This window comes from Phyllobates terribilis, unplaced genomic scaffold (assembly GCF_046119375.1).
Source record: "Phyllobates terribilis strain yellow unplaced genomic scaffold, ASM4611937v1 Scaffold_11__3_contigs__length_659146591, whole genome shotgun sequence".
Lineage (NCBI taxonomy): Eukaryota > Metazoa > Chordata > Amphibia > Anura > Dendrobatidae > Phyllobates > Phyllobates terribilis.
This window is the reverse complement of record NW_027362771.1, coordinates 214788907-214813453: the sequence shown is the minus strand read 5'-3', so window position 1 is coordinate 214813453 and position 24547 is coordinate 214788907. Positions and strand designations below refer to the sequence as shown.

At 43.4% G+C, this 24547-nt stretch overlaps 1 protein-coding gene across 2 annotated transcripts in view; it reads left to right on the top strand.

Moving 5' to 3' along the window:
• Nucleotides 1-24547, top strand: part of TWF1 (twinfilin actin binding protein 1) — a 64576-nt gene that overhangs the window by 3661 nt on the left and 36368 nt on the right. The window contains exon 2 of one of the 2 annotated variants that reach the window (XM_073652035.1): nt 14535-14609. The exons of the other annotated variant lie outside the window; for it this stretch is intronic. Within the exon in view, the coding sequence (XP_073508136.1) occupies nt 14603-14609 (7 nt within the window). The 5' untranslated portion in view covers nt 14535-14602. The remainder of the gene's footprint in view (nt 1-14534; nt 14610-24547) is intronic. 2 annotated transcript variants of the gene reach the window in all.

The window sequence follows — 24547 nt, the reverse complement described above, 5'->3', positions numbered from 1 at the left end:
CTTGTCCTGTGAGGGCTGGAAGGACGCTGGCTTGTCCTGTGAGGGCTGGAAGGACGCGGGCTTGTCCTGTGAGGGCTGGAAGGACGCGGGCTTGTCCTGTGAGGGCTGGAAGGACGCGGGCTTGTCCTGTGAGGGCTGGAAGGACGCGGGCTTGTTCTGTGAGGGCTGGAAGGACGCGGGCTTGTCCTGTGAGGGCTAGTTCGCTTACAACTCATCGTATACGGTAATTGAGTAAAGTAAATGGGTTAAGCAACCAATTAATCAAAAAACACTCATTCGTCACACATTGCAAGCAAAAAAAATAATACATTATGCAGTGTAAATGGAAATCATGGACTCTTAATACAGTGGATGACATTCAGCCAGTGATTCAATGATCAAAAATGAATTTTTTTGTCACAATAAACATAGTGTGTAAATGCTTGTCTGCCATCCAGTATATATCGCTTATTCCAATGATCTTCTGAATCCCTTACACGATTATCTACTCGTCTCGATGTACCTTCATACCTGTACGTGGGTGTTGGATTATAGCCCAGTATATATGCCTACAGGGATGGTCATCTGTTCTGCTCTGGCAACTGCTGCCATACACAGAATGTATATGCTGGCACATGCCAGAGTGATAAATCGGACACTAATGGGTGCAGCTTGTCACAGGTTAAACAAATATTAAACCGTTAATAGTAAATCTGCCCCATTGCTCACATATTGGGACCCCAATATAGCTGCATTGTCCCTTTCACATGCATAGACGGTCGTTACGAAGGGTGCGGTGGGGCAGGTAGACTGAGCGATGTGCCATTTCTTCAAGACATTAGATGATCGCCCGAAGTAGGACTAGCAGCAGTGGTCTGATCAGGGCACCAGCTTTCCATTTCCATCCCTCGTGTGGGGAAAACTAGAGTCCATATCTATGGGTTGGTATGCTCCTGATGATTCTAGGGAATGAATCCGCTTTATAGGTTATTAATGGCTGCGGTATTTTCTATAATTATATGGTAAATGTGCTTCATAGGAACAGCCATGTCTTAGCTCTGAGAAACCTAAATGCTCCAATATTGGCCAATATTGACAACTTTTTCACGGTCTTCGAAGTTTCTGAATCAGACTTTACCCTCCTCAGACCTTTACTCTCGGCTTCCATCCTCCCACCCTGTCTGCAGCCCGTCGGCTCCATGTAAACATGGCACAATGCTCTTCACATTCCAGCGAGTGTCATTCTGCTCCTAGACCTGTGAGCCTCTCCTAATAAGGAAGGGATGGGCGTTCTGTGTGCTCATACATCATATGGAGCCTGCCATGGCGGGTGGAAGCCTTCCCTATCCTTGTTATATAATGGCCCCGAAAGCGTTATGTAGAACATGGCCAAGATGGGCAGGGTAGTCATAAAAATAAAATAAGAAAATGCGTGGTACTCCGTGTGGTTGGTGCTCAGGTACGATTCCACTCCAGAATAATAATATTATTAAGAACTCAGCACTGGTATGCCTTAACACAGCGCCATGCAAATCAATAGGGGTCGGATGTGCAGTACCCAGCCGCTGCCACTATCTGTAGACTGAGCAGCTCCGGCTGCCGTTGGGACCTAGAACTGCTGATAGGCAGGGGTGCTGGGTGTTGCACTCCCACCGATCAGACATTGATTACTATCCTGAGGATTAGTCATCAATGTCAAAGTAGTGGACAACTGTCACGGGGTTACCGTGACAGGTTGGAGCCAGGAGACCTCGGCGCCGGAGGGCTCCTGCTCCAACTCCAAGAAGAAGCATTTCTCCGTCATTTTTAAATGTATTTATTTCTTACAGCAGAACAGGGGTTAAGCATCCATGTTGGATTTTCCTGTGCTCACCAGGGCTTTGGAGTCGGAGTCGGTATAAAATGTACCAACTCTTGACTCCTAAAATTATATAATAAATTGGGTACAGTAGTTCAATGCAGTTTATGGGGAATATTTTTTTCATAAGAATTTGGGAAAGTTATGAAATGTCCTATAAATGTCTGTCCTATTCCTGATCTAAGGGTCTAGACTTTTAGCTGAGATGAATCTGTGGTACAGTAAATTTATCACTTAAACATGAGCCATGTATGAGGGAGTCGGAGTTGGAGTCATTGAAATTGAGGAGTCTGAGTCAGAGGTTTGGCTTATCCACTCCACAGCCCTGGTGCTCACAGCTGAGCTTGGTTAGCCACTCCCTTTCCCTCTGATACTAAGTCCTTATCAGAGCTAGCATTTGCTGCATGGCTAAGGAGAGTGAGGAGTTCTATGGGAAGGAGTTTGGGAGGAATAACTTGTGACTGTTGCCTGGTTTGTATGCGTGGTTATTCCTTATCCTTCTCCATTTTCCCCCTACCTACACACCCCGGTGCTTCCCTCTGTTATTTGTGAGAGAATAGTTTGTGTGCCTGGAGTTTTCTGTTTACCCCTGTCTGTGTTGCCTTGTTTGTCAGGTGGGTGTACTTCGGTGCACAGTAGCGCCTCTCTTCCTCGGGTGGGGGAGGATAACAAGCGGAGGGCTAACTCAGGAGTTAGGGCTAGGGCAGAGGCCTCAGCGTCCTCACCTTCAGAGGAGGTATCCTGGGGAATAGGGCGAGCTAGGTCACCCCCTAGTTTTAGGGTCAGGGTAGGAGCCCCTGATACCTGGTCACCCGACAGCTGTCGTGACAACAACCTCTTTAAATGTCATGGTGGAATGCATTGTGAGATGTAGATGTGACTGATGCCTCTCCTGTAGGGTTTCTATGTGTATGACAGGCGCTCCTAATGTATTTTGTCATCCAGATGATCATATATTCCAGCAATCTTCATATTTACTCATGTATTTAATGTGACATGATCAGATGGCTGAGCTTCTAGTTCCAATTTGTGCAATGTGCAACTTTCTTTGATATTCCAGCATTTTGAAACCTGCAATAAGGCTATGTGTCCACGATGCAGAAATGCTCCGGATTTTTCCTGAGCGTTTCTGCATCTCCCTGGCAGAAAAAAACGCATGCGGATTGTACATGTGAATTGTACATGCGTTTTTCCTGCCAGGGACATGCGGATGTGAAGCGTTCTTCACATGCATTTCCGCATGCGGGTTGACAAGCGCTTTCCAAGCGATTTTAGCATCACTTTGAAAGTGCTTGACAACTTGGTCACACTATATAAATCCATGCAACCGGCATGAATATATAGTGTGACCGAAAGAATGTCAAAAAATAAAAAATAAATCTATACTTGCCTTCCGATGGCTCCCGCAGTCTTGCTTCGCTCGGTGCTGACTGCCGGCAGATCGCGGTGCACTGCACTGAAGGACCTGCCGACGTCGGCTTCTCGTGACCGGTCACATGACTATGACGTCAGCGTCCTTCAGTCCATCGCGATTTGCCGGTAAGGGAGGACGAGCGCATCAGGGGCCGTCAGAAGGTAAGCATCATATTTATTTTTCACAGTTTCTATGGTACCCGGGTCCGGAGGAGAGTCTCCTCTCCTCTAGACCTGGGTACCATCCGCACATTAGAACGCATGGAATGCGCATCTACATATGCAATGATGCGTTATCCATGTGTTCCAATGCAAGTCAATGGCGGCGAAAACGCAGCACTTCCGCAAAATAATTGGTAGTGCAGCGTTTTTTTCCGCAATGATAATCCGCAGCGGAAATTTCCACAGCATGTGCACAGCACATGCGGATTATCATTGGGGAACATGGCAGGCCTTCTACCATGCGTTTTTTAAGCGTTTCTGCAGCATTTTTGCCGCTGCGGAAACGCTTAAACTCATCGTGGGCACACAGCCTAAGGTTGACTTCTTTTTTTTCATTTGGTTTTTAAGTAACAGACAAAAAAAAAGCATGATAAAACCTCTGTGCTAATATAATCAAACTCATTATGAACCTGATTCATTCAAGCTTTTTTTGCCAGAAATCTGGTATAAGAAAGTTTGAAAATTCTCAATTTTGGCGCAACCTGAGGGTGTGCTAAATTCTTGTGAATTTTGTAGTTTTCTTGCCATTTTCACCCAGCTCCAACAAAGTGGGCAGGTCTGTAGCGTGGCAGCCCCTGCTAGTCAGATTCATGACAAGTAGCAGTGTTCCTTACACCAGGGTTCCCCAACTCCAGTCCTCAAGGCCCACCAACAGGTCATGTTTTCAGGTTTTCCTTAGTATTGCACAGGTGATAATTACATCACCTGCACAGGCAATAATTACATCACCTGTGCAATACTAAGGAAATCCTGAAAACATGACCTGTTGGTGGGCCTTGAGGACTGGAGTTGGGGAACCCTGCCTTACACCACAAGTCTTACTCCAGCCAGGGACTATAGTAAGATTTGTGGTAAGGCGCACACTACTTGTCAGATGCTCCTGATTCTTTAACAGGTTTGCACCTCTTAATGAATCAAGAGTGTCTGACTCCAGCAGACTTCCATCATGAAGACTGGCATTTTTCAATCAGGGCTTGTGTTCATACTCTGTCTTTTGATATTTTTGTTTGATTACATATACTGTGATGCAGCAGGCATTCCTTTAATGGTTCCGTGTGTGTTTTGACTGACCATGTACCTCCCCCTCAGCTGACTGGTCACATGACTGTGACATCACACAGGTCCTTCTGCACACCTAAGGTCTGAACACTTGACTGTGACATCAGCTCAGGTCCTGTGTGCATGTGTATTGGAGGATATAAAAACCCTGGTAATTTGAGACAGGTGAGAGAGGCGTGAGGCCTGTTCCCGGTGTGTGTGGGACAATGTTCGTGTGAGGCCGAGTGAAGCCTGGCTGCCTGAAAGGTCGAGACTGGATCCTGTGAGTGGATGCTAGTGGCCTTGAAAGACAGTGGCTTGGTGAAGAGTCCTGAAAGGCGCAGGCTGGATGCTGACGGTGTAAGCATACCAGTAGCCTTAGAGGGAGCGACGGCTAGAGACCCCCATCTGGGAAGCCGCAAAGCCACAGTGGTGGCAAGCCTAATGGACTGCAGCAGCTAAACCCGGCAAAGGTAAAACACTTCATTATATGGACATTTATATGGACATAGCTATAGTATTACCTTGCTGAAGGCTGTACCTGGAGCCAAGTGGGCCTGTCTGCCACTTGAGAAGCTTCCGGATGTTATGTGTGTAAACCTGCCAGTGATATACTAAGGTGGACATTATATGTGTGAACTGCGGTTTATGATAATATAATAAACTGCTGAATTGAGAAAATACCGGAAAGACATTGCATGTATGCTTTAATTGACCCGGTGCAGCGAGTATCCCCCAGTATGATGACTAGCGCTGCCTTACAATACACACATTGGTGCAGGTATTGCACTCATCTCCCGTTCATCTGAGTGGAAGATAGCGGCCTCTGTCTGCAGGGTACAGATATTGCCAAATTTAACTATACAATTAACGTGCCATCTCAATAAGTTTTCTCAGAAAGCTATCTCGCTCACTGGACTAAGATAAGGTAACATTACAAAAGCCATTAAACTGATCTCAAAGGGGTGTCCACTTACACTTTTCTGCTCTGTGATGTCCCAGTGCTGTTATCTGTTTTTTTAACTACCATTTATTTTACTCATTTATATACCGCCATTTAAGAGGTTGTCCACTACTTTTACACTGATGCCCTATCCTTATCCCATTAATGTGTGACCGGCCGGGGTCCGACAACCGGCACCCTCGCCGATCAGCCGTGATTAGAGGCAGCAGTCGCCGGCTGGAAGTATTTTTTGCGGAGCTGGCCGTCTAATTGTAGTGGCCGCGGCAGAGTACTGCACATCCACCTCCTATTCAAATCAATAGGAGGCAGATGTGCAATAACAATCCCCGGCCACTACAAGTAGAAGGTCAGCTCCACATATAAGTACTTCCGGCCGACACCGATAGCAGCTGATCGGCAGGGGGGCCGGGTGTCGGACCCCGGCCGATCAGACATTGATGGGATAAGGATAGGGCATCAATATAAAAGCAATGGACAACCTCTTTAATTGCACAGCGCATTACAGACATCAGCACATCTGTAGGGTATGAGGCAGCAGTGCGTCTTCCCACATATTGTTTGTATCTGGACGCTGCCGTAGCAGATTTCAGCAGATCTTGTTGGTGCTGGTTATTGGACCCTTTCTGATATGATGGTGATGACCTAGTCCACAGATAGGTCAGAAATGGTTCAGTCCTGAGCAGCCCTTTTACATTATTGAGACTTTAAATGTTGTGCAGTGGCATACAATAAGCCGGGAGATTCAGTCCATCAGCATGGGCATTCCTTGGTAAACATTAGCGCATCGGGCGAAAGTAGAACCAATTCATGGATGTTTTATTACTGATGTAATGTGTAATACATACAGTGTGCTTTTTCTGTTTTCACAACTTATCTACATGTTCTGTGCTACAGTATGTGTATTGTACTTTCTAAGGCTATGTGCGCACGTTCAGGATTTGAAGCAGAAATTTCCTCAGCGTTTCTGCATCTCCTTGGCAGGAAGAAAAACTGCACGTTTTTGACTCGTTTTTTTTAACCGTTTTTGTATATCACTGAATGCTAAATAAAGTTATTTGGTGACACATTCCTTAAACCCTTGGATTGCTGTCAGAACTGGGGTGAGTATATTGTTTAATTTTAAATGATTAAAGAATGTGTCTGTTGTATTTCAAACAAAGTGTTTACTCTGTGTCTTTGTGTTTATTTAATTCTTTACTTTACTTTAACCCCTTTTACAGCCCAGGGCGTACTAATACGTACCTGCTCCCTGGGCTTTAAGAGCCAGGTACGTAATAGTACGCCTTGTTGATTTTGCCCGCACATAGCCCCGTAGTGGGACAAAGTATAAATAGAAAAAAAAAAGTGTTAAAAAATGGAAAAAAATAAAAATAAATTAGTAAAAATATAAAAATAATCCCCCAAAAATAAAAATATAATATTTATTCATAGGTATATTATTAGAAAGAAAACAATAAAAGTACACACATTTGGTATCGCCGCGTCCGGAACAACCTGACCTATAAAACTCTCCCACTAGTTAACCCCTTTAGTGAACACGGTAAAAAATAAATAAAAAACTAGGCAAAAAATGATGCTTTATTATCATACCATCAAACAAAAATTGGAATAAAACGCAATAAAAAAGAAATTTTTATGTACATAAAAATGGTACAGCTGAAAACATCATCTTGTCCCGCTCCATCAGCCGAAAAATAAAAAAGTTATAGCTCTCAGAATAAAGCGATGCAAAAAATTATTTTTTCTATAAAATAGCTTTCATTGTGTAAAAGCGCCAAAACATAGAAAAACAATATAAATGTGGTACCGCTGTAAACGTACTGACCAAAAGAACAAAGCTGCCTTATCAATTTTACCACACATGGAAAGGCATAAAAAATAGCTATTCCAGAATTGTTGGTTTTTGTTTATTCTGCTTCCCAAAAATCGGAATAGAAAGCGATCAAAACATGTCACGTGCCTGAAAATAGTACCAATAAAAACGTCAAATTGTTCTGCAAAAAACAAGCCGTCACATGACTGTCGGCCGAAATATGGAAAAATTATAGCTCTCAAAATATGACGATACAAAAAAGCGTCTTTTAGTGTGTGACAGCTGTCAATCATAAAAACCCAATATGAATCTGGCATCACTGTAATCGCACCGACCTGAAGAATAAAGTCGTCTAATCACTTATACCGCACGAGGAAAAATAAACTCTAGGGTTAAAAAAATGCGTCTTTTAGTGTGTGACAGCTGTCAATAATAAAGACCCACTATAAATCTGTTATTGCACCGACCCGAAGAATAAAGACGTCTAATCACTTATACCGCACGAAGAACGGCGTAAAAAATAAACGTTAGGGTTGGGGTTGGGCTACGGTTGGGGTTAGGGTTGGGATTTTTTCAAAAGTAAAAAAAAAAATGATGACGATATGGCGACTAGTGTTGATCGCGGGTGCTCGGGTATGCATTGAGTATCGCGGGTGCTCGAGTCTCTTCCCCATATGCTTCACGGCAAAAAAAAACTCGCAGGGATTGCCTGTCATGCACGAGCGATCCCCCGCATGTTTTTTTTTTGGGTGTCTAATAACCGTGAAACATGTGGGCGGGGACTCGAGCATGTCACACAAGCACCCGTGATACATGGTGCATACCTGAGTACCCAATGCAAACTCAAGTAGCGAGCACTTGCACTCAAGACTAATGACAACTTATTCAATATGATGACCTAATGTTATAAATCTTTGTGTCGTACCTCTGGGTTCAAAATGTTCACTATAGCCCTTGATAAAATCTTTGAGGGGTTTAGTTTCCAAAATGGGGTCACTTGTGGGGGGTTTCCACTATTTACGCACATCCTGGGCTCTCCAAACGCGACATGGCGTCCGCTCTTGATTCCAGCCAATTTTGCGTTCAAAAAGTCAGTGCTCCTTCCCTTCTGAACTCTGCCGTGCGCCCAAACAGTGTTTTTTTCCCCATATGGGGTATCTGGTGCTCAGGAGAAATTGCACAACGAATTTTGGGGTCCATTTTTTCCTGTTACCCCTGCAAAAATAAAAAAAATTTGGGTCTAAAGTAACATTTTTGTGAAAAAAAGTTAAATGTTCATTGTTTGTTTTTCTTCCACATTCCAAAAATTCCTGTGATGCACCTGAAGGGTTAATAAACTTATTGAATGTGGTTTTGAGCACCTTGAGGGGTGCAGTTTTTAGAATGGGGTCACTTTTGGGTATTTTCTGTCATAAAGACCCCTCAAAGTGACTTCAAATGTGATGTGATGTCCCTTTTGAAAAAAAAAAAAAAATGGTTTTGTAAATATTGTTGAAAAAATGAAAAATCGCTGGTCACCTTTTAACCCTTATAGCTCCCTAATAAAAAATAAAAAATTTGGGTTCCAAAATTGTGCTGGTGTAAAGTAGACATGTGGGACATGTTATTTTATTAACTATTTTGTGTGACATATCTCTCTGATTTAAGGGCATTAAAATTCTAATTTTGAAAATTCTCCCCAAATTTCCGTTTTTTTCACAAATAAACGAAAGTGATATCGAAGAAATTTTACCACAATCATGAAGTACAATATGTCACGAAAAAACAATCTCAGAATCGGGGGAATCCGTTGAAGCGTTCCAGAGCAATTACCTCATAAAGTGACAGTGGTCAGAATTGTAAAAATTGGCCTGGTCATTATGCAAACCACCTTGGGTAGTAAAGGGGTTAATTAGGTTTGGTGATGAAAGGGTCTGATTGACACCTTGTCATCACCAAACAAAAGAGCTAGGTGTCAGCTAATCACATTCACCCAATCTTCATTAGTATTTCTATTCATGTAGTTTATGCGGCAGCTGTGAGCTGCTATTTTTAGCCTAGGAAGGTGCCATTTGCAAACATGGTCCCTGGCCATTAACAGCTCACAGCTGTTTCATTAGCCACTATGTCCCCCAGATCAGCAACCAGCAGCGTATTTTTGTTGCGCCCAAAACGCAGTGTTCTAATGCCGCATTTTTGTTGTTGGTACATGTGAATCCACCGCATATGACACTTAAATTAGTCAAAATCTGCAGTGGAGACTAGCGTGTCCGGTACAGAAATTTACATGCTGCCAGTGAGTTTGGGTACGTCGCCACGATCAGGAGCAGCTGCAGGTTTTACACTGCGTGTTTATGCAGCGTCAAACCCGCAGCATCCAGACGTTACAGCATAGTGGATGGGATCTCTAGAAATCCCATGTCCACTATGCTTGCATCAGAGGCTGCGGATCACCCGCGGACACTGACATGCGGCGCGTCTTTCAGGACCGCAGCATGTCAAATTCTCTTGTGGAGTGGCTAGTCTCTGCAACAGAAATGTGACCACTAGAATGTATTGAATGCAGTAAATCCACATGGTTCAGCGAATACATGCGAATTTAGCTGCAGCAAAAATATGCGGTGTCCAAAGCACTGCTACGTCCGGATCGTGGGCACATAGCCTAAAATTAAAAAAAATGACGTGGGCTCCAACGTCATTTTCATAACCTGCAGAGGGAAAGCCAACCACTGGGGGCTATTACTAGCCGGGGAAGGGGCAATTAGTCAAAAATGTTCCCTGGCCATTAATAGCAGCCCACAACTATTTCTTAGTCTTTACTGGGTAGATTACACGGGAACCCAATATAAAAATTTACGTAAGGTCCCCCTATAAAATCTAACCAGCAAAGGAGAGGCAGACAGCTGCGGGCTGATATTAATAGCCAGGGAAGGGGCCATAGATCCAGGCCCTCTCCAAGGTTAATAATATCAGCTCTCAGCGGCCCCAGAAATGGCGCATCCTTAAAATGCCCCAAATCTGGCTCTTAGCCTCCGCTCTTCCCACTTGCCATGGTGCGGTGGCAAGTGGGGTAATAGGGTGGGGTTCATATCAGTCTTGTATTGGCAGCTGTCAAGCCCAGGTTAGTAATGGAGGGTGTCTATAAATTACCCCCATTACTAACCCTGTAGTAAAGTTTTTTTAAATAAACACACGGCCAGAATAAAGTCTATTATTTTAAATAAAATTCCACAAGGTTTTAATCATTTATTTAAAAATAAAAAAATACTGTATACTTGCCTAATCGCCAAAGCCCTCGTCCCCTGTAAGAAACCAAAAACAAAAAACAACAATATCCCTCACCTCAATTGAAGTCAGTGGGTGAAAAACGCTGCATAAGTGCACAAAGAATTGACATGCTGCAGATTTAAACGCACTGAAAGTATCCTGACAGGAAAATTCCTGATTATGTGCACAGCACTTCAGGACTGTCATTGCTTTAGCTGCCACATGGATTACCTAGCGGGTCAATTTCCACACGGAAAAAAGCCACGAAAATGCATTGTGTGCACACAGCCTTTCAAATACTGAGGTAATTAACTGACCAAATGCTGAACGTGTGCACGTGGCTCTAACGTTCTCGTACCATTTTTGCCTTACTTTGACAACGTAAATGGAACTGGGTTGGAGAGGGGTTGAGGCAACACCGTTTGTCAAATTCATGACAGACAGCGGCGTTTACTTACGCCACAAATCTTACTACAGGCCCCGCAAGACGCAAATGGAAGCGCAAGCCAACATTCAGACATGATGGATTCATTAAAGGGGTTGTCCGGTCAAAACCAATAAGTCTGCAATCACCTTGTGTGACTGCAGACTTATGAATCCCCCCAGCGCACGCACTCTGCGGACCCGGTAATGGAGGGTATGTATGAGTTATACATGCCACCGGCCGGAGGGTGCGGCCTCGCTCCATAAACTTGTATAGAGCCGTGGGCGCCTCGCTCGATACAAGTGTATGGAAAGCGAGGCTGCCCCCATTGGCCGGGAGTATGTATTACTCGTACAAGCAATGACTTTTTATGACAGCATAGCCCTAAATGCAAAATTATTATTCTCCTACACAAAAGGTATTTCTTCATCTGTAAACCCGTATGTGTTGTCCCCTGATGAACCTATTGCGTATCAGGAGCGGCTTGATTCATCCACAGATAAACAGAAATGGTATTCCAGCTCTTTGCATGTTACATCACTCAAAACTAAGATAAAATGCATCAAAGTCCATTGGAATCTACTTCTAGACAGTGTTTTTTTCACTGACTGAAGCGGTGTGTGAAAAAAAATCCAAAAAAGACAGCATGCACTAGTTTTTCCGTAAATCGGGCGAGACTGACCTATTCAAGTCTATTGGTGCGTGAAAAAAATGGGATGCCATATGGAGCCACAGTACAGCATCCGATTTTTATGGATACATTGCAGTTCTGTAACATAGGAAACGGTAAATGATTAGTAGTTTCTGCTGTAAAAAATGGATTGTATATGGACTGCACACGGATGACAAGTGTGTAAAAAAACTGTCTCACTTTTATGGATGAAACTGAATGATTTCAGAGTGAACCTTCCCTTACTGTAAGGTGAGCTACAAAGAGCAGAACCTTATGTCCTTTTTGTGGTTTCTATAAGAATGGAAGAATGATGTTGTCTGTTCCCTGAGATGCTGGAGTGTTTTCCACCAGATTCTGTGGAACGTTCTGCCCATCTTGTGGTGCACAGGAGAACCTTTTTGTAAATTTGGATTATGAAGTCGCTGCTGGTGTAGCTTAAAGCGCACCTGTCAGCAGGATTGTGCTCAGTATACTACATACACTGTCAGGTGGGTGACATTACACTGATTAAAAGGATACCTTGGTTGATGGAATCCGTCCTGTGGTTCTTGTGTAATCTTTACTTTCAGTTTGGAGATAATGATATGCTCGTGGCGGTCTGTGGGGGGCGCTCTATCTGGTGCTCTGCTTACATATTCATCTGTATGCTCTTATGACAGATCACTGATCGTTCACTGACCTGCCTCCTATTTTACATAATGCATCTAGTAGTGTGAGACTAGGTAAAATAGGAGGTTGGTCAGTGAAGGCCCAGTGAGAAATAACAGGTGATCAAAACATTGTATCTACCCCAAAATGGTATCAATAAAAATGCAGCTCAGGGTTCAAAAACTAAGCTGTCTCCCGGCCCCAGATCCTGAAAAATGGGGACGCTACGAGTCTCGGAAAATGGCAACTTTTTTTTTACAAACTTTGGAATTTTTTTCGCCACTTAAATTAAAAAGTACCTATACATGTCTGGTATCTGTGTACTCGTACTGACCTAGAGAATCATAATGGCAGTTTTACCATATAGTGAACATGGTAAATAAAAACCATTGTGGAATTGCACCTTGTTTGCAGTTTCACTGCACTTGTAATTTTTTTTCCCTATTTTTCAGTACACTACATGGTAAAAATCAACGGTGCCTTTTAAAAGTACAACTTGTCCCGCAAAAAACAAGCCATCATACAGCTATATTGACAGAAAAATAAAAAAGTTATGGCTCTGGGAAGAAGGGGAGGAGAAAAACGAAACCGGAAAATCGCAAGGTGGTTCGGGGTTTACCTACTCCACAACGCATTATGGGCACTGTCCCCATTGGGGCTCACAATCTACATTCCCTATCAGTATGTCTTTGGAGTGTGGGAGGAAACCGGAGAACCCGGAGGAAACCCACGCAAACACGTGGAAAATTTACAAACTCCTTGCAGATGTTATCCTTGGTGGGATTTGAACAGTGCTAACCACTGGACCACTGTGCTGCCCACAGACAGAAGTATATAAATACACTAATACCCATGATATTATAAGCAGCACAAGTATTAGCAAGTAACATCACTGTGGACAACTGTGATATACATAAATGAATGATCAGATATAAGTGCAGTCTACCCATAAAAGGTAGATATACCGTTTTACCTATATATATACTTAGTATATTTATTGTGCTATTGTAAGAGGATTATGCCTATTATCATATTTGTTCTTGAGTATAATGTTATATATTTCATTATTTTTCCTTCCTGTTACTGGTTTCCCATATTTTATTCTTTTTCATGTATATTGAATTATTTTTTTCTGTACCTGATATTAACAATTAACTTGACAAAGGCCACAAATCGGCCGAAACGGTGGATTCTGATCTTTATCTGCCTTGGTCAGAGTTTCATTAAATCTCATATATTCAGCAAATTTCATGAGCATCTCGGTTTTCAGTGCCAACGTTATCATTTTCCTATTTTGACGTATGCCATTCTTCTGGGCACGAAACGTACATGTTTGAGCAGACCTTTTACTTTTAACTGTTGTTAATATATTTTTTTTAATTTTTATAGCGCCAACATATTTCGCAGCACTTTACAATTTTAGGGGGGAAGGTTTGAACAGACAAAAAGACATTACAAAATAAGCATAACTCCGATATTAAAAGGAGTGCGGGCCCTGCTCGCAAGCTTCCAGTCTGAGTTTTCACCTAGCAGGTTCTGAAGGAAGCGAGTCTAACTACAGGGTTTTTTTAATGGCATTAATGGTGGAGAGTACAGAAAATGTCTGCTTCTATGATTATTCCTTTTATCTCGCATATCTCCGGTGCCCAGGCTCTCCTCAAACATTTACAGACATGTCTGTGAATGATATTGGCAGCTCCTTGAATAACAAACATGTTGACTTTATTATATTTAGTGGAGATCCAAGTTGAATACACCTCGACTATGGAATTACATGCAGTCCTGTTATGTTGGGTCATTAATGTAGAAGTTGATCCAGCTCACCATACGTCAAATAGATAAAAAGATGAATTTTAATTGGTCCAATATTAAAATCAGAAACCCATCTCATATAGGTGCATATATAATATAAGAATTTTTGACTGATTATATATAAATATATATTAGAATTATGGAAAAAGGGGAAACATGGGATAAAGTGCTAGTTGCCAGACGCGTTTATAACCAACTGAAATCATTTTGAGGGAAGGGGGACATAAACAAATAACAAAACTAAATTAATGTGGCTGCATAAGTGTGAATACGCTCTTATAATTGGGGATGTGGTTGCATTCAGAATTAACCACTTTACATATAAACTCCTGCTAAATAGTCAGTACACAGCGGCCATCATTTACAGTGATTCTGATTAACGCCATATAAAGTTTAGCTGTTCTAGTAGGACTTTCCTGACTTTTTCTTTGTTGCGTTATACAGCAAAAGCAAAGGTCCATAAACGGCTTACAACACAGAAAAGGGATCTCATTGTTGAAATGTACTAGTCAATGGAAGGTACGAAAAATTTCCAAGACCTATTTTATATAGCTATAATACCATACCATGGAACAACGTGAAGATGATCATCAAGAACTAGCCTAAATTTGACACAACAGTGACATTGCCTAGAACTGGATGTCCCTCAAAAAACTGACGAAGGCAATAAGAAAACTGGTTCGGGAGGCTGTCAGTAGGCCTGCAGGAATTTGTGCTGAGTACTTATTGTGAACTACATGTGACAAATCTCTTTTTCATTTGTCTGGCCTGTGGGGTATGATGGCAAGATGGAAGCCTTTTCTTACAAATGAAAACACCCAATCCAGCTATGTTTTGCCAAAACCTGCATAAAGTCTGTCCAAAAGCGTATGGGAAAACAGGATATGGTCTGAGGATACCGAGGTTGAACTTTTTGGTAAGAATTCCAAAAGTAATGTTTGGCACAAAGCCAACGCTATGCATCACCAAAAAGAAAACACCATGCACATAATGAGGCATGAATGAGGCAGCATTATGCTTTGGGGTTGTTTTTCAGCTTCTGGAATTGGAGCTTTAGTCAAGGTGGAGGGATTTATGAACAGATCTTAATATCATTCAATTTTGGAAGAAAACTTTCAGGCTTCTGCTAAAAAGCTGAAGATTTAATTTCTCCTTTCAGCACAACGACATTCCTAAGCATACCTCCAAAATCAACAAAAAAATAAATGGTTTCTCCAGAAAAGATTCAAGTTTTGCAATTGTCCAGTCAGAGCCCAGACCTGAATCCAAATAAAATGTTTGTTGACTTGAAGAGGGCTGTACACAGGATATGCCCTCACAATCTGACAGATTTGGAGCACTACTGCAAGGAAGAGTGGGCAAAGGCACCAAAAAAGACCAAATGCTGTCATTAATTCAAAGGGTACTTCCAACAAAGTATTAGTTTAAGGATGTGCATATTTAGGAAACTACATTGTTTTAGTTTTCTTTTTTTCCGCTCAAAAAGATTTATTTTCAATTGAATTGTACAGGTTGAGTGACATTAAATGGAATTTGTCAGTAGGATCAACCCTCCTAAGCCATCTAAATGGGCATGCAGGTGATGTGAAGCTGAATAATATGATACCTTGATATCTGTGAGCCAATATCTTTTTCCAGAGAAATCCACATTTTTCAAAAAAAAAATCTGAAATCATTCTTCTTTGTGTGTGTGTATATCAGGCCTGATATACAGCATTCTATAATGCTGTATATATGCCCCCATCCCGACCTGCAGTACAAGAAAAGGAGCTTCACAGGTTTGCTTTAACAGGGAGAATAGGAAGTACCTGCTTAAAAGAGACCAGGGCAAAAACAATTACTGTATTTTTCGGACCATAAGACGCACTCTTTTCCCCCCAAATTTGGAAGGAAAATGGGGGGTGCGTCTTATGGTCCAAACCTTACTTTACCGGTGATGGTGGAGCGGGTTTCGCTGGGGCCTGTGCCGGGCTGTGATCGGCGTCCAGGGGTGCGGCAGAGGAGCGTGTGCGGCTTCCGGTGGCCACGGCCATCTTCCTGAGGCCGTGATCTACAGGAAAATGGCCGCCTGCGCATGCGCCAACCGGGAGCTTCAAGCCCCGGCTCCTCTGCCTCACCGCCGGACGCCACTCTTAGCCAGGAGACAGGCCCCATTCAGACACCGGCCCCGCAGCATTACACCTCTTCTGCTGCTGCCGTCGGGTTCCTGAGGCAGGGAACCGAGGGACCTGCCATCCTGCTGCACCACCACCGCAACTCACAGCTGCTGGAGCACTGGCTTCATGTATCCAGGGTCTGCAGCATTCCTCCACTTCTGCCGGGCCAGTTTCGTGAAGGACCCTGCCTCCTGTGACCCCTGCTCCCTCACCCCCCAGGTAAGCTAACGTACCTATTCAGACTATAAGACGGACCCCATGTTATAAAAAATATAATTTTTTTCCTATTTTCCACTCCAAAATTTGGGGTTCGTCTTATAGTCCGAAAAATACAGTAAGAAAGTAAAGGGCTGTTAAGTGTCAAGAGCACATAAGCATGCATTACTTTCTGCTAGTTGGAAATGAGGAACAGGAACCTCTTTTTCTCTAATTTGGAGAGTGCCCTGTTGATATTACCTTTATGATGGGTCCCTTTGACATGTTGGTAGATGCCAAGGTGACTGGCTATTTATGCATAAAGGATGTCTAGGTTTTATTACTACTACTACTACTACTACTACGCTACTTTGCTAAACTATAAGGACATATTGCATCAAAAGACCTATAGTATATTTATATAAATGCATTTTGGAAAACTACCTGTCCTATGTAGTGTATGAAGGCTAAGTTATTAGTTAACGGTTATGTATTGGAGAAGCTCAGTCATAAAAGGGTTAAGAAGTTGACCTGACTTGCCGTCATTCACACTTGGCAAGCTTTTAAACAGAGGAAGTCAGTTGAGGACTTTGTACCAATATTACTCTATTGCACCTGGCTAGTGAGTGTATTATTGTATGTTCATGATTGCCAGTGCAAATATGAGATTTGTAGACCGTTTACTTGCAATGTCTTCACCAGTGCCAGGCATACTTGTGTACAGTGTAATCGAGTGACACAAACCTCAATTTGCAGATATTACACTTGTAGTTTTAATCTACATGTGGTGATTTAGTGCAGAAAATACAGCTGCTGCCAATCCACTGTAAATGTACCATTCTCTATTTTTACCGTTATTGGACATCAATATTTACTTGTATGATCCCTTAACAACGTCACCCACATACTTTTCGCTTATAAAAAAGACAAAAATTGGCAGTTTCTGTAGCCTTAAGTGTTTTATCAGGCAACTTATGTAATCAGAAAAACCTACAAGAAGCAAAATGAGCATAAGCCCTGCTGTAAATAAATAAAAAGCAAGTGCATTTACATAAAATAGGGTTCTTAGTGACACTGTTTTTGATCAAAAATAGTATATAAGCCATCCCACCATCGACAAGGTTTTTCTGATTCATGGCCATTGTGAAACATGCATTTATGTGCTGCATGTATACCAACTTCACACAAGTTAAAACACAAAATTTGAGCTTGGTTATCAGTAATTGGGGGATAGCTTTGCACTTGGCGTAGTTCCATTTTTTCGCATAGCTGCTTTGCTACAGCAGTTCAGAGATTCTTTGCAGTAGCCACATGGGCCATAAGCATTTACAGTGCCTTGAAAAAGTACTCATACCCAGTGAACGTCGTCACATTTTTTCACATTACACCCACAGTTTAATGTATTTTATTGGCATTTTATGTGATATCCCAATACCAAGTAGCAAATATTTGTGAAGTGTATAGGAAATGATACACACTTTTCTAAATATTTTTAAAAATATAAATCTGAATATTAAGATGAGCATTTGTATTCAGCGCCCTGTAGTCAGACACCCCTAAATAAAGTGACTGATGTTCTCTTATTGGGTAATACTTTGCTATGGATGAGCGATATCGATAGACCAATTCTCTCTTTTGGTTTACCCCTAAATAAAATCCTGAGTGGTCAGTTGCCTCCACATAATTAGTAAATTGAGTCCACCTGTTTGTAAATTATTCTGAGTATAACTACAGCTGTTCTGTGAAGACCTCGGAGGTTTGTTTGAGAACATTAGGGATCAAAAAGCATGATTGAAACCAAGGTACACAGGTGAGCGAATCTGTCCTCCTGACAATGATTAGTTGTATACTCCACAAATCTGGGCTTTTATAGAAGAGTGACAAGAAGAAAGCTATGTGAAGAAACTAGGGAGCAATTGCGCAAATAAGGTGAGACCCGTGATACAAAGGGTGAATAAACAGGAGGTGGAAGATCACCTTGTTCTGTAGCAATTGCTTTGAAAGAGATCTCTCATTAGATGACAGATACCTGCAGAACAGAAACAATTCATCTCTAGAGATGAGCGTTGTTCTACTCGAACTGTTCGCCAATCTCAAATTCGAGCTGTTTTGGGCGGTGTTCGAGCCGTTCGGCGAACACGAACGATTTGAGAAAAATTCGGCTGTTCGAGGTTATGTTCGATAACTGTTCGTGCACCAAAATCATAACTGGATTTTTTCTCAGTAATGATGAAAATTAATGTTAATACGCAGTTTGAGTGTACAGCGGGGTGGGGGGAGGGGCAGGGGATGGATCTCTGCAGGAATAATGAAGATCTCCATTTTTTTTTCTCTTTCCCGCATTTACAGTGGGGAGGTGCAATCTGTCAGCCTATCAGCAGCGCACACGGAGCGAAGTGCTTTTTTTCACACAAGCAAGGGCATGTGTCATTGGCAGTATATGTCACATGTCCTTGCCCTATAAGACCCAGCCATTTTCCCCGTCGCCACCATTTTCTCACTGCTGCAGCTGCGTGTTAGACGGCACCGCTGTTGCTGTGTGCGCTATACCTTGTTAATTTCAAGCCAATTTTCGCACAAATCTACAGATAGCTTGGGAGTAGGGAATAGTTGTGATTGCAGTCCTTTTAAGGACTAGGTTACAGCATTTCCTACGACTTTTATCAGGCAGGTCAGTGCTCTTAAATAGATAGATTGTGGGAGTAAAGACTAATTGTAATTGGAGTCCTTTTCAGGACTAGGTTACATCAGTTCCTATCAGTTTTTGCCAGGCAGGTCTGTGCCAGTGCTGTGCAAGTTTTTTTCACAGCATTTGGCTGAATCTAGCAAAGCTAATCCTTTTTGGCCTATTGCAGAGTGTGTTAGTCAGTGGAGTAGCCTATCTGTGTTGCAAGATATACCACCTGTGTATAGAATACTAATTTTTTTACTGCACCTAGTGAAGTAAAATCTTTTGGGCATAGCATCATTCTATTAGTCCATCTATACTGACCTCCATCAGGTTGCAAATTGAATATCATTTTTTTCTGCATCTACCTCTGAAAAAATATTGGGCTTCTAGCTGTGTGTGGGACTTGTTCTATTAATCCATCTATACTGACCTCCATCAGGTTGCAAACTGAATATAATTTTTTTCTGCATCTACCTCTGAAAAAATATTTGGGCTTCTAGCTGTGTGTGGGACTTGTTCTATTACTCCATCTATACTGACCTCCATCAGGTTGCAAACTGAATATAATTTTTTTCTGCATCTACCTCTGAAAAAATATTTGGCCTTCTAGCAGTGTGTGGGACTTTCTCTATTAGTCCATCTATACTGACCTCCATCAGGTTGCAAATTCAAAATAATTTTTTGTCTGCATCTAGCTCTGAAAAAATATTTGGCCTTCTAGCAGTGTGTGGGACTTTCTCTATTAGTCCATCTATACTGACCTCCATCAGGTTGCAAACTGAATATAATTTTTTTCTGCATCTAGCTCTGAAAAAATATTTGGCCTTCTAGCAGTGTGTGGGACTTGTTCTATTAGTCCACCTATACTGACCTCCATCAGGTTGCAAATTCAAAATAATTTTTTGTCTGCATCTAGCTCTGAAAAAATATTTGGCCTTCTAGCAGTGTGTGGGACTTTCTCTATTAGTCCATCTATACTGACCTCCATCAGGTTGCAAACTGAATATATTTTTTTCTGCATCTACCTCTGAAAAAATATTTGGGCTTCTAGCTGTGTGTGGGACTTGTTCTATTAGTCCATCTATACTGACCTCCATCAGGTTGCAAATTGAATATAATTTTTTTCTGCATCTAACCCAGCCAATAGTTTTGGCCTAATACCACAGTTTGGCCACTCAGCTCTGCTCGGTTCCCATCCATTGTTTTTTTGTGCAAACAACTCCAGAGTTGTGAATTAGTTAACCACCAAAATGAGTGGAAAAAGGCCTGCTGCTGGTGGAAAGGGGAATAGGCGTGTTGGGAAGGGGAAAAAAGGTTGTGTCCGTGGGGTAGGTGTTAAAGCAACAGTAACATCTGCAGAAGAAAGACCATCTTCCAGCCAAACTAAAATGTCTACTTCTTTTAGCGGACAATGTGATAAGATCCCTTTCTTACGGCCACGCCAATCGCTACAAATTCCAGATGAGGCACAAAAACAGCAGGTGCTTCAACGGATATCAAGTGCTCCTTTAAGTGGGCTCTCCTCCACATCAACTTCAACATCACAAATACTCCAGTCCTCAAAGGTGTCACCCCAATCGCACTTGCTTCCTCACAGCTCCCAAATCTCCAGCTGCCCGTCTGAGTATGAGGTAGAACAGATGGTTGAGTCTGCAGAGCTGTTTACTCATACTATAGCCTGGGAATCAGAGGTCGACTCCAGCGCTTCTGTGAATCCAGACGAGGAAATGATCTGCACTGATGCCCAGAATCTTTATGAGTTGGATCCAGGACCAGAAGCAGAAGGTTCTGCCCATAATGTAGACTCTCATTCCCAAACTGTCTCCACCAACAGGAGTTACAATGAGGAAGACGATGATGAGACTCAAATACCTGATTGGAGCGACAACTTTAGTTTTTTGTCAGGGCAGGAACAGGTTGGCTCTGAGGACGACGGGTGTGATAACGCACAGGGTGATGATGATGAGGTTGGAGATCCCACTTACTGTCAACCCACAGTCAGCCAAGAGATGAGGTCAGCAGAGGAGGTGGAGGAAGATGCTAGTGACGACGAGGTCAGGTTGCGCCTTCCTGGACAGAGACGTAGTACTGGAAGCACGTCAACAACTGCATCCTCAAACACAACTCTGCCTCTCACCACAAGTCGTGGTGGCTCTTCAGGTCGCATGGGTGCTAAGCCTTGCATAGCCTGGGCATTTTTTCAGATCGATAAAGATGACCCAACTCGTGTTATCTGTAACATTTGTCAGCAAAAGCTAAGTAGAGGCCAAAAAATACATAGTTTGAGTACTTCATGCATGAACCGGCACATGGACATGAAGCATAAGTTGCAGTGGGAAGCTCAGTGTGCTACAATGCGACCTAGCCGGCCGGGCCAACCACCGTCTGCCATATCTTGTGCATCCGCGGCCTCTTCATCCTCTGTGACTGGGGGGACAGCAGTCACACCTGTTTTGGGGCGCAGACCTGCCACCTCTTTACCCGCAACAGCCAGCGTGATTGGCAGGTCATCATTTTCTTTGGAGGTGGTAACACCAGCTGGTGTTGAGCGCTGTCCGACATCGATAGCACCACCTTTGGATCAAGGCAACCTAACATGTCCGCCTGCATCTTCCTCACAGACCGGCAGTTTGCCGGGACACCCTTATCAACCCCGTCTAAGCACAATAGCCAGCCCTCGGTCCCTCAGATGTGGACAAGTAAAAGACCATTTGCTCCTAGCCATGAGAAAGCTAAGAGGTTGAATTTCACCATCTGCAAGCTCTTGGCTACAGAAATGCTGCCTTTCCGCCTGGTGGACACAGAGGATTTTCGAGACCTTATGTCCGTCGCAGTGCCCCAGTACCAGATGCCCAGTCGGCACTACTTCTCAAAGAAAGGTGTGCCTGCGCTCCACCAGCATGTCGCACACAACATCACCGCTTCTTTGAGAAACTCTGTGTGTGACAGGGTGCATTTCACCACAGACACTTGGACGAGTAGGCATGGACAGGGGCGTTACATGTCGCTGACTGGGCACTGGGTAACTATGGTGACAGCAGGACAAGGGGCTGCTGTCCAAGTCTTGCCGTCCCCACGAGTTGTGCGTCAATCCTCTTTATGTCAAAGTTCCTCCACTGCTTCTGCCTCCTCAACCTCCTCTCGGTCTTCCACCTGCACCCAAAGCCTGTCTGGTCATGCCACAAGCTTTCTAACTGCGCAGAAGGGATCCTGCACACCTCCTTACTATGCTGGCAGTAGGGCTCAACGTCATCAGGCGGTTTTTACATTGAAATGTCTGGGAAATGTGAGTCACACAGCTGAGGAGTTGTGGTCAGCTCTGGAGAACCAATTTCATGAATGGTTGTCTCCACTGGACCTGAAACCAGGGAAGGCCGTGTGCGACAATGCTGCAAACCTGGGTGCGGCCCTTCGCCGGGGCAATGTCACACACGTGCCTTGTATGGCTCACGTGTTGAACCTGGTTGTCCAGCAATTTTTAGCCCACTATCCCAGACTAGATGGCCTTCTGCAGAGGGCACGGTCGCTGTGTGCTCACTATCGCCGTTCGCATCCCGCAGCTCAGCGACTTACATCTCTACCGAAGTCGTTGGGCCTGCCACTTCACCGGCTAAAATGCGATGTGCCTACCCGGTGGAATTCAACTCTGCACATGTTGCAGTGACTGTGGCAGCACCGACAAGCCCTGGTGCAATACGTTCTGACGTATAGCCTGGGCCAACGAGATCCAGACGTGGGGCAAATCACGCTGGAGGAGTGGTCTCAGATCAGGGACCTATGCACCCTTCTGCACAGTTTTGAAATGGCGACGAAGATGTTTAGTGCTGACGATGCCATTATCAGCATGACTATTCCGGTGATTTACATGCTGGAGCACATGTTAAACAGAATTCGGAGTCAGGTGGTGGCACAAGAGGAGGTGGAGGAAGTAGAGGAGGAGGAGTTGTATGCGGAAGGGCTAACATCTGCAAGGTCCAGAAGGTCGGCAGCACCAAGGCGGCAGGCATGTGAGGGTGGGGGAGATGGTTTTACCAGGGCGCATGGTAGCAGCCAAACTAGTGAGGAAGGTGCAGGAGCCCAGGAAGAAGTGGAGGACGAACTGATGGAAGACTCATCAGATGAGGGAGACCTTGATCACATTTCTGTTGTGCGAGGTTGGGGGGAGAGGACAGAGGAAGGAAGCATGATTGTTACCTCGGCACCAACACAACAGGGACTTGGTGCTCCTGGATGCGCAACACACATGAGTGCCTTCTTGCTGCACTACCTGCAACATGACCCTCGAATTGTGAGAATTAGAAATAATCCTGACTACTGGGTTGCCACACTGTTAGATCCCCGGTACAAAAGTAAATTTGCAGAAATTATTCCTGCCATAGAAAGGGATGCACGCATGCAGGAGTATCAGCAGAGACTGTTGCAGAATCTTACATGTGCTTTTCCACAAAACACCAGTGGTGCACGTAGTGAATCTCATAGTTCCAACTTGCCAACCGTGGGACCGTCAAGTGTTCAGCACTCAAACCATAACAGAACCACAGTATCTGCTGGTAACATCAATTTTGCGCAATCATTTCACCACTTTTTTAGCCCATCCTTTGCAAGGCCACAGGAGACAAGAAGTCTGACACATAGTCAACGCCTAGAGACGATGGTACAGGAGTATCTCCAAGTAAATATTGAAGCCATGACTGTGTCACTGGACCCTTGCTCTTTTTGGGCTTCCAATCTGGATAAATGGCCGGAGCTAGCCACTTACGCCTTGGAGATCTTGTCATGCCCCGCAGCCAGCGTTCTGTCTGAACGTGTGTTCAGCGCTGCTGGTGGTGTGCTGACAGATAAGCGCACGCGGCTCTCCACTGATAATGTAGACAGACTCACGTTCATAAAGATAAACAAATCATGGATCCGAAACGACTTTTCTACCCCTGTGTCATCCTGGGGAGAGTAAAAGATGGATGATTGGTTAAAATCACCCTACCAACCGTTTTAAGCTTTCAAATTACTAATCATGTTTATCTGTATCTTGGCTGGAAAATAATTTGGGCTTTGTAGCAGTGTGCAGCACTGATTCTATTAGGCCATCTATAATCAGCTCCACCAGATTTAAAATTACTAATCATGTTTATCTGTATCTTGGCTGGAAAATAATTTGGGCTTTGTAGCAGTGTGCAGCACTGATCCTATTAGGCCATCTATACTAAGCTCCACCAGATTTAAAATTAATAATAATTTTTAGCTGCATCTAGCCCGGAAAATAATTTTGGGGCTCCGAGATGCGCAAGACACATAAGTGCCTTCTTGCTGCACTACCTGCAACATGACCCTCATATTGTCAGAATTCGAAGTAATGATGACTACTGGGTTGCCACACTCTTAGATCCCCCAAACTTTTCGATCAACCTTTTCATTTTAATAAAGACCAAAAAAATGGT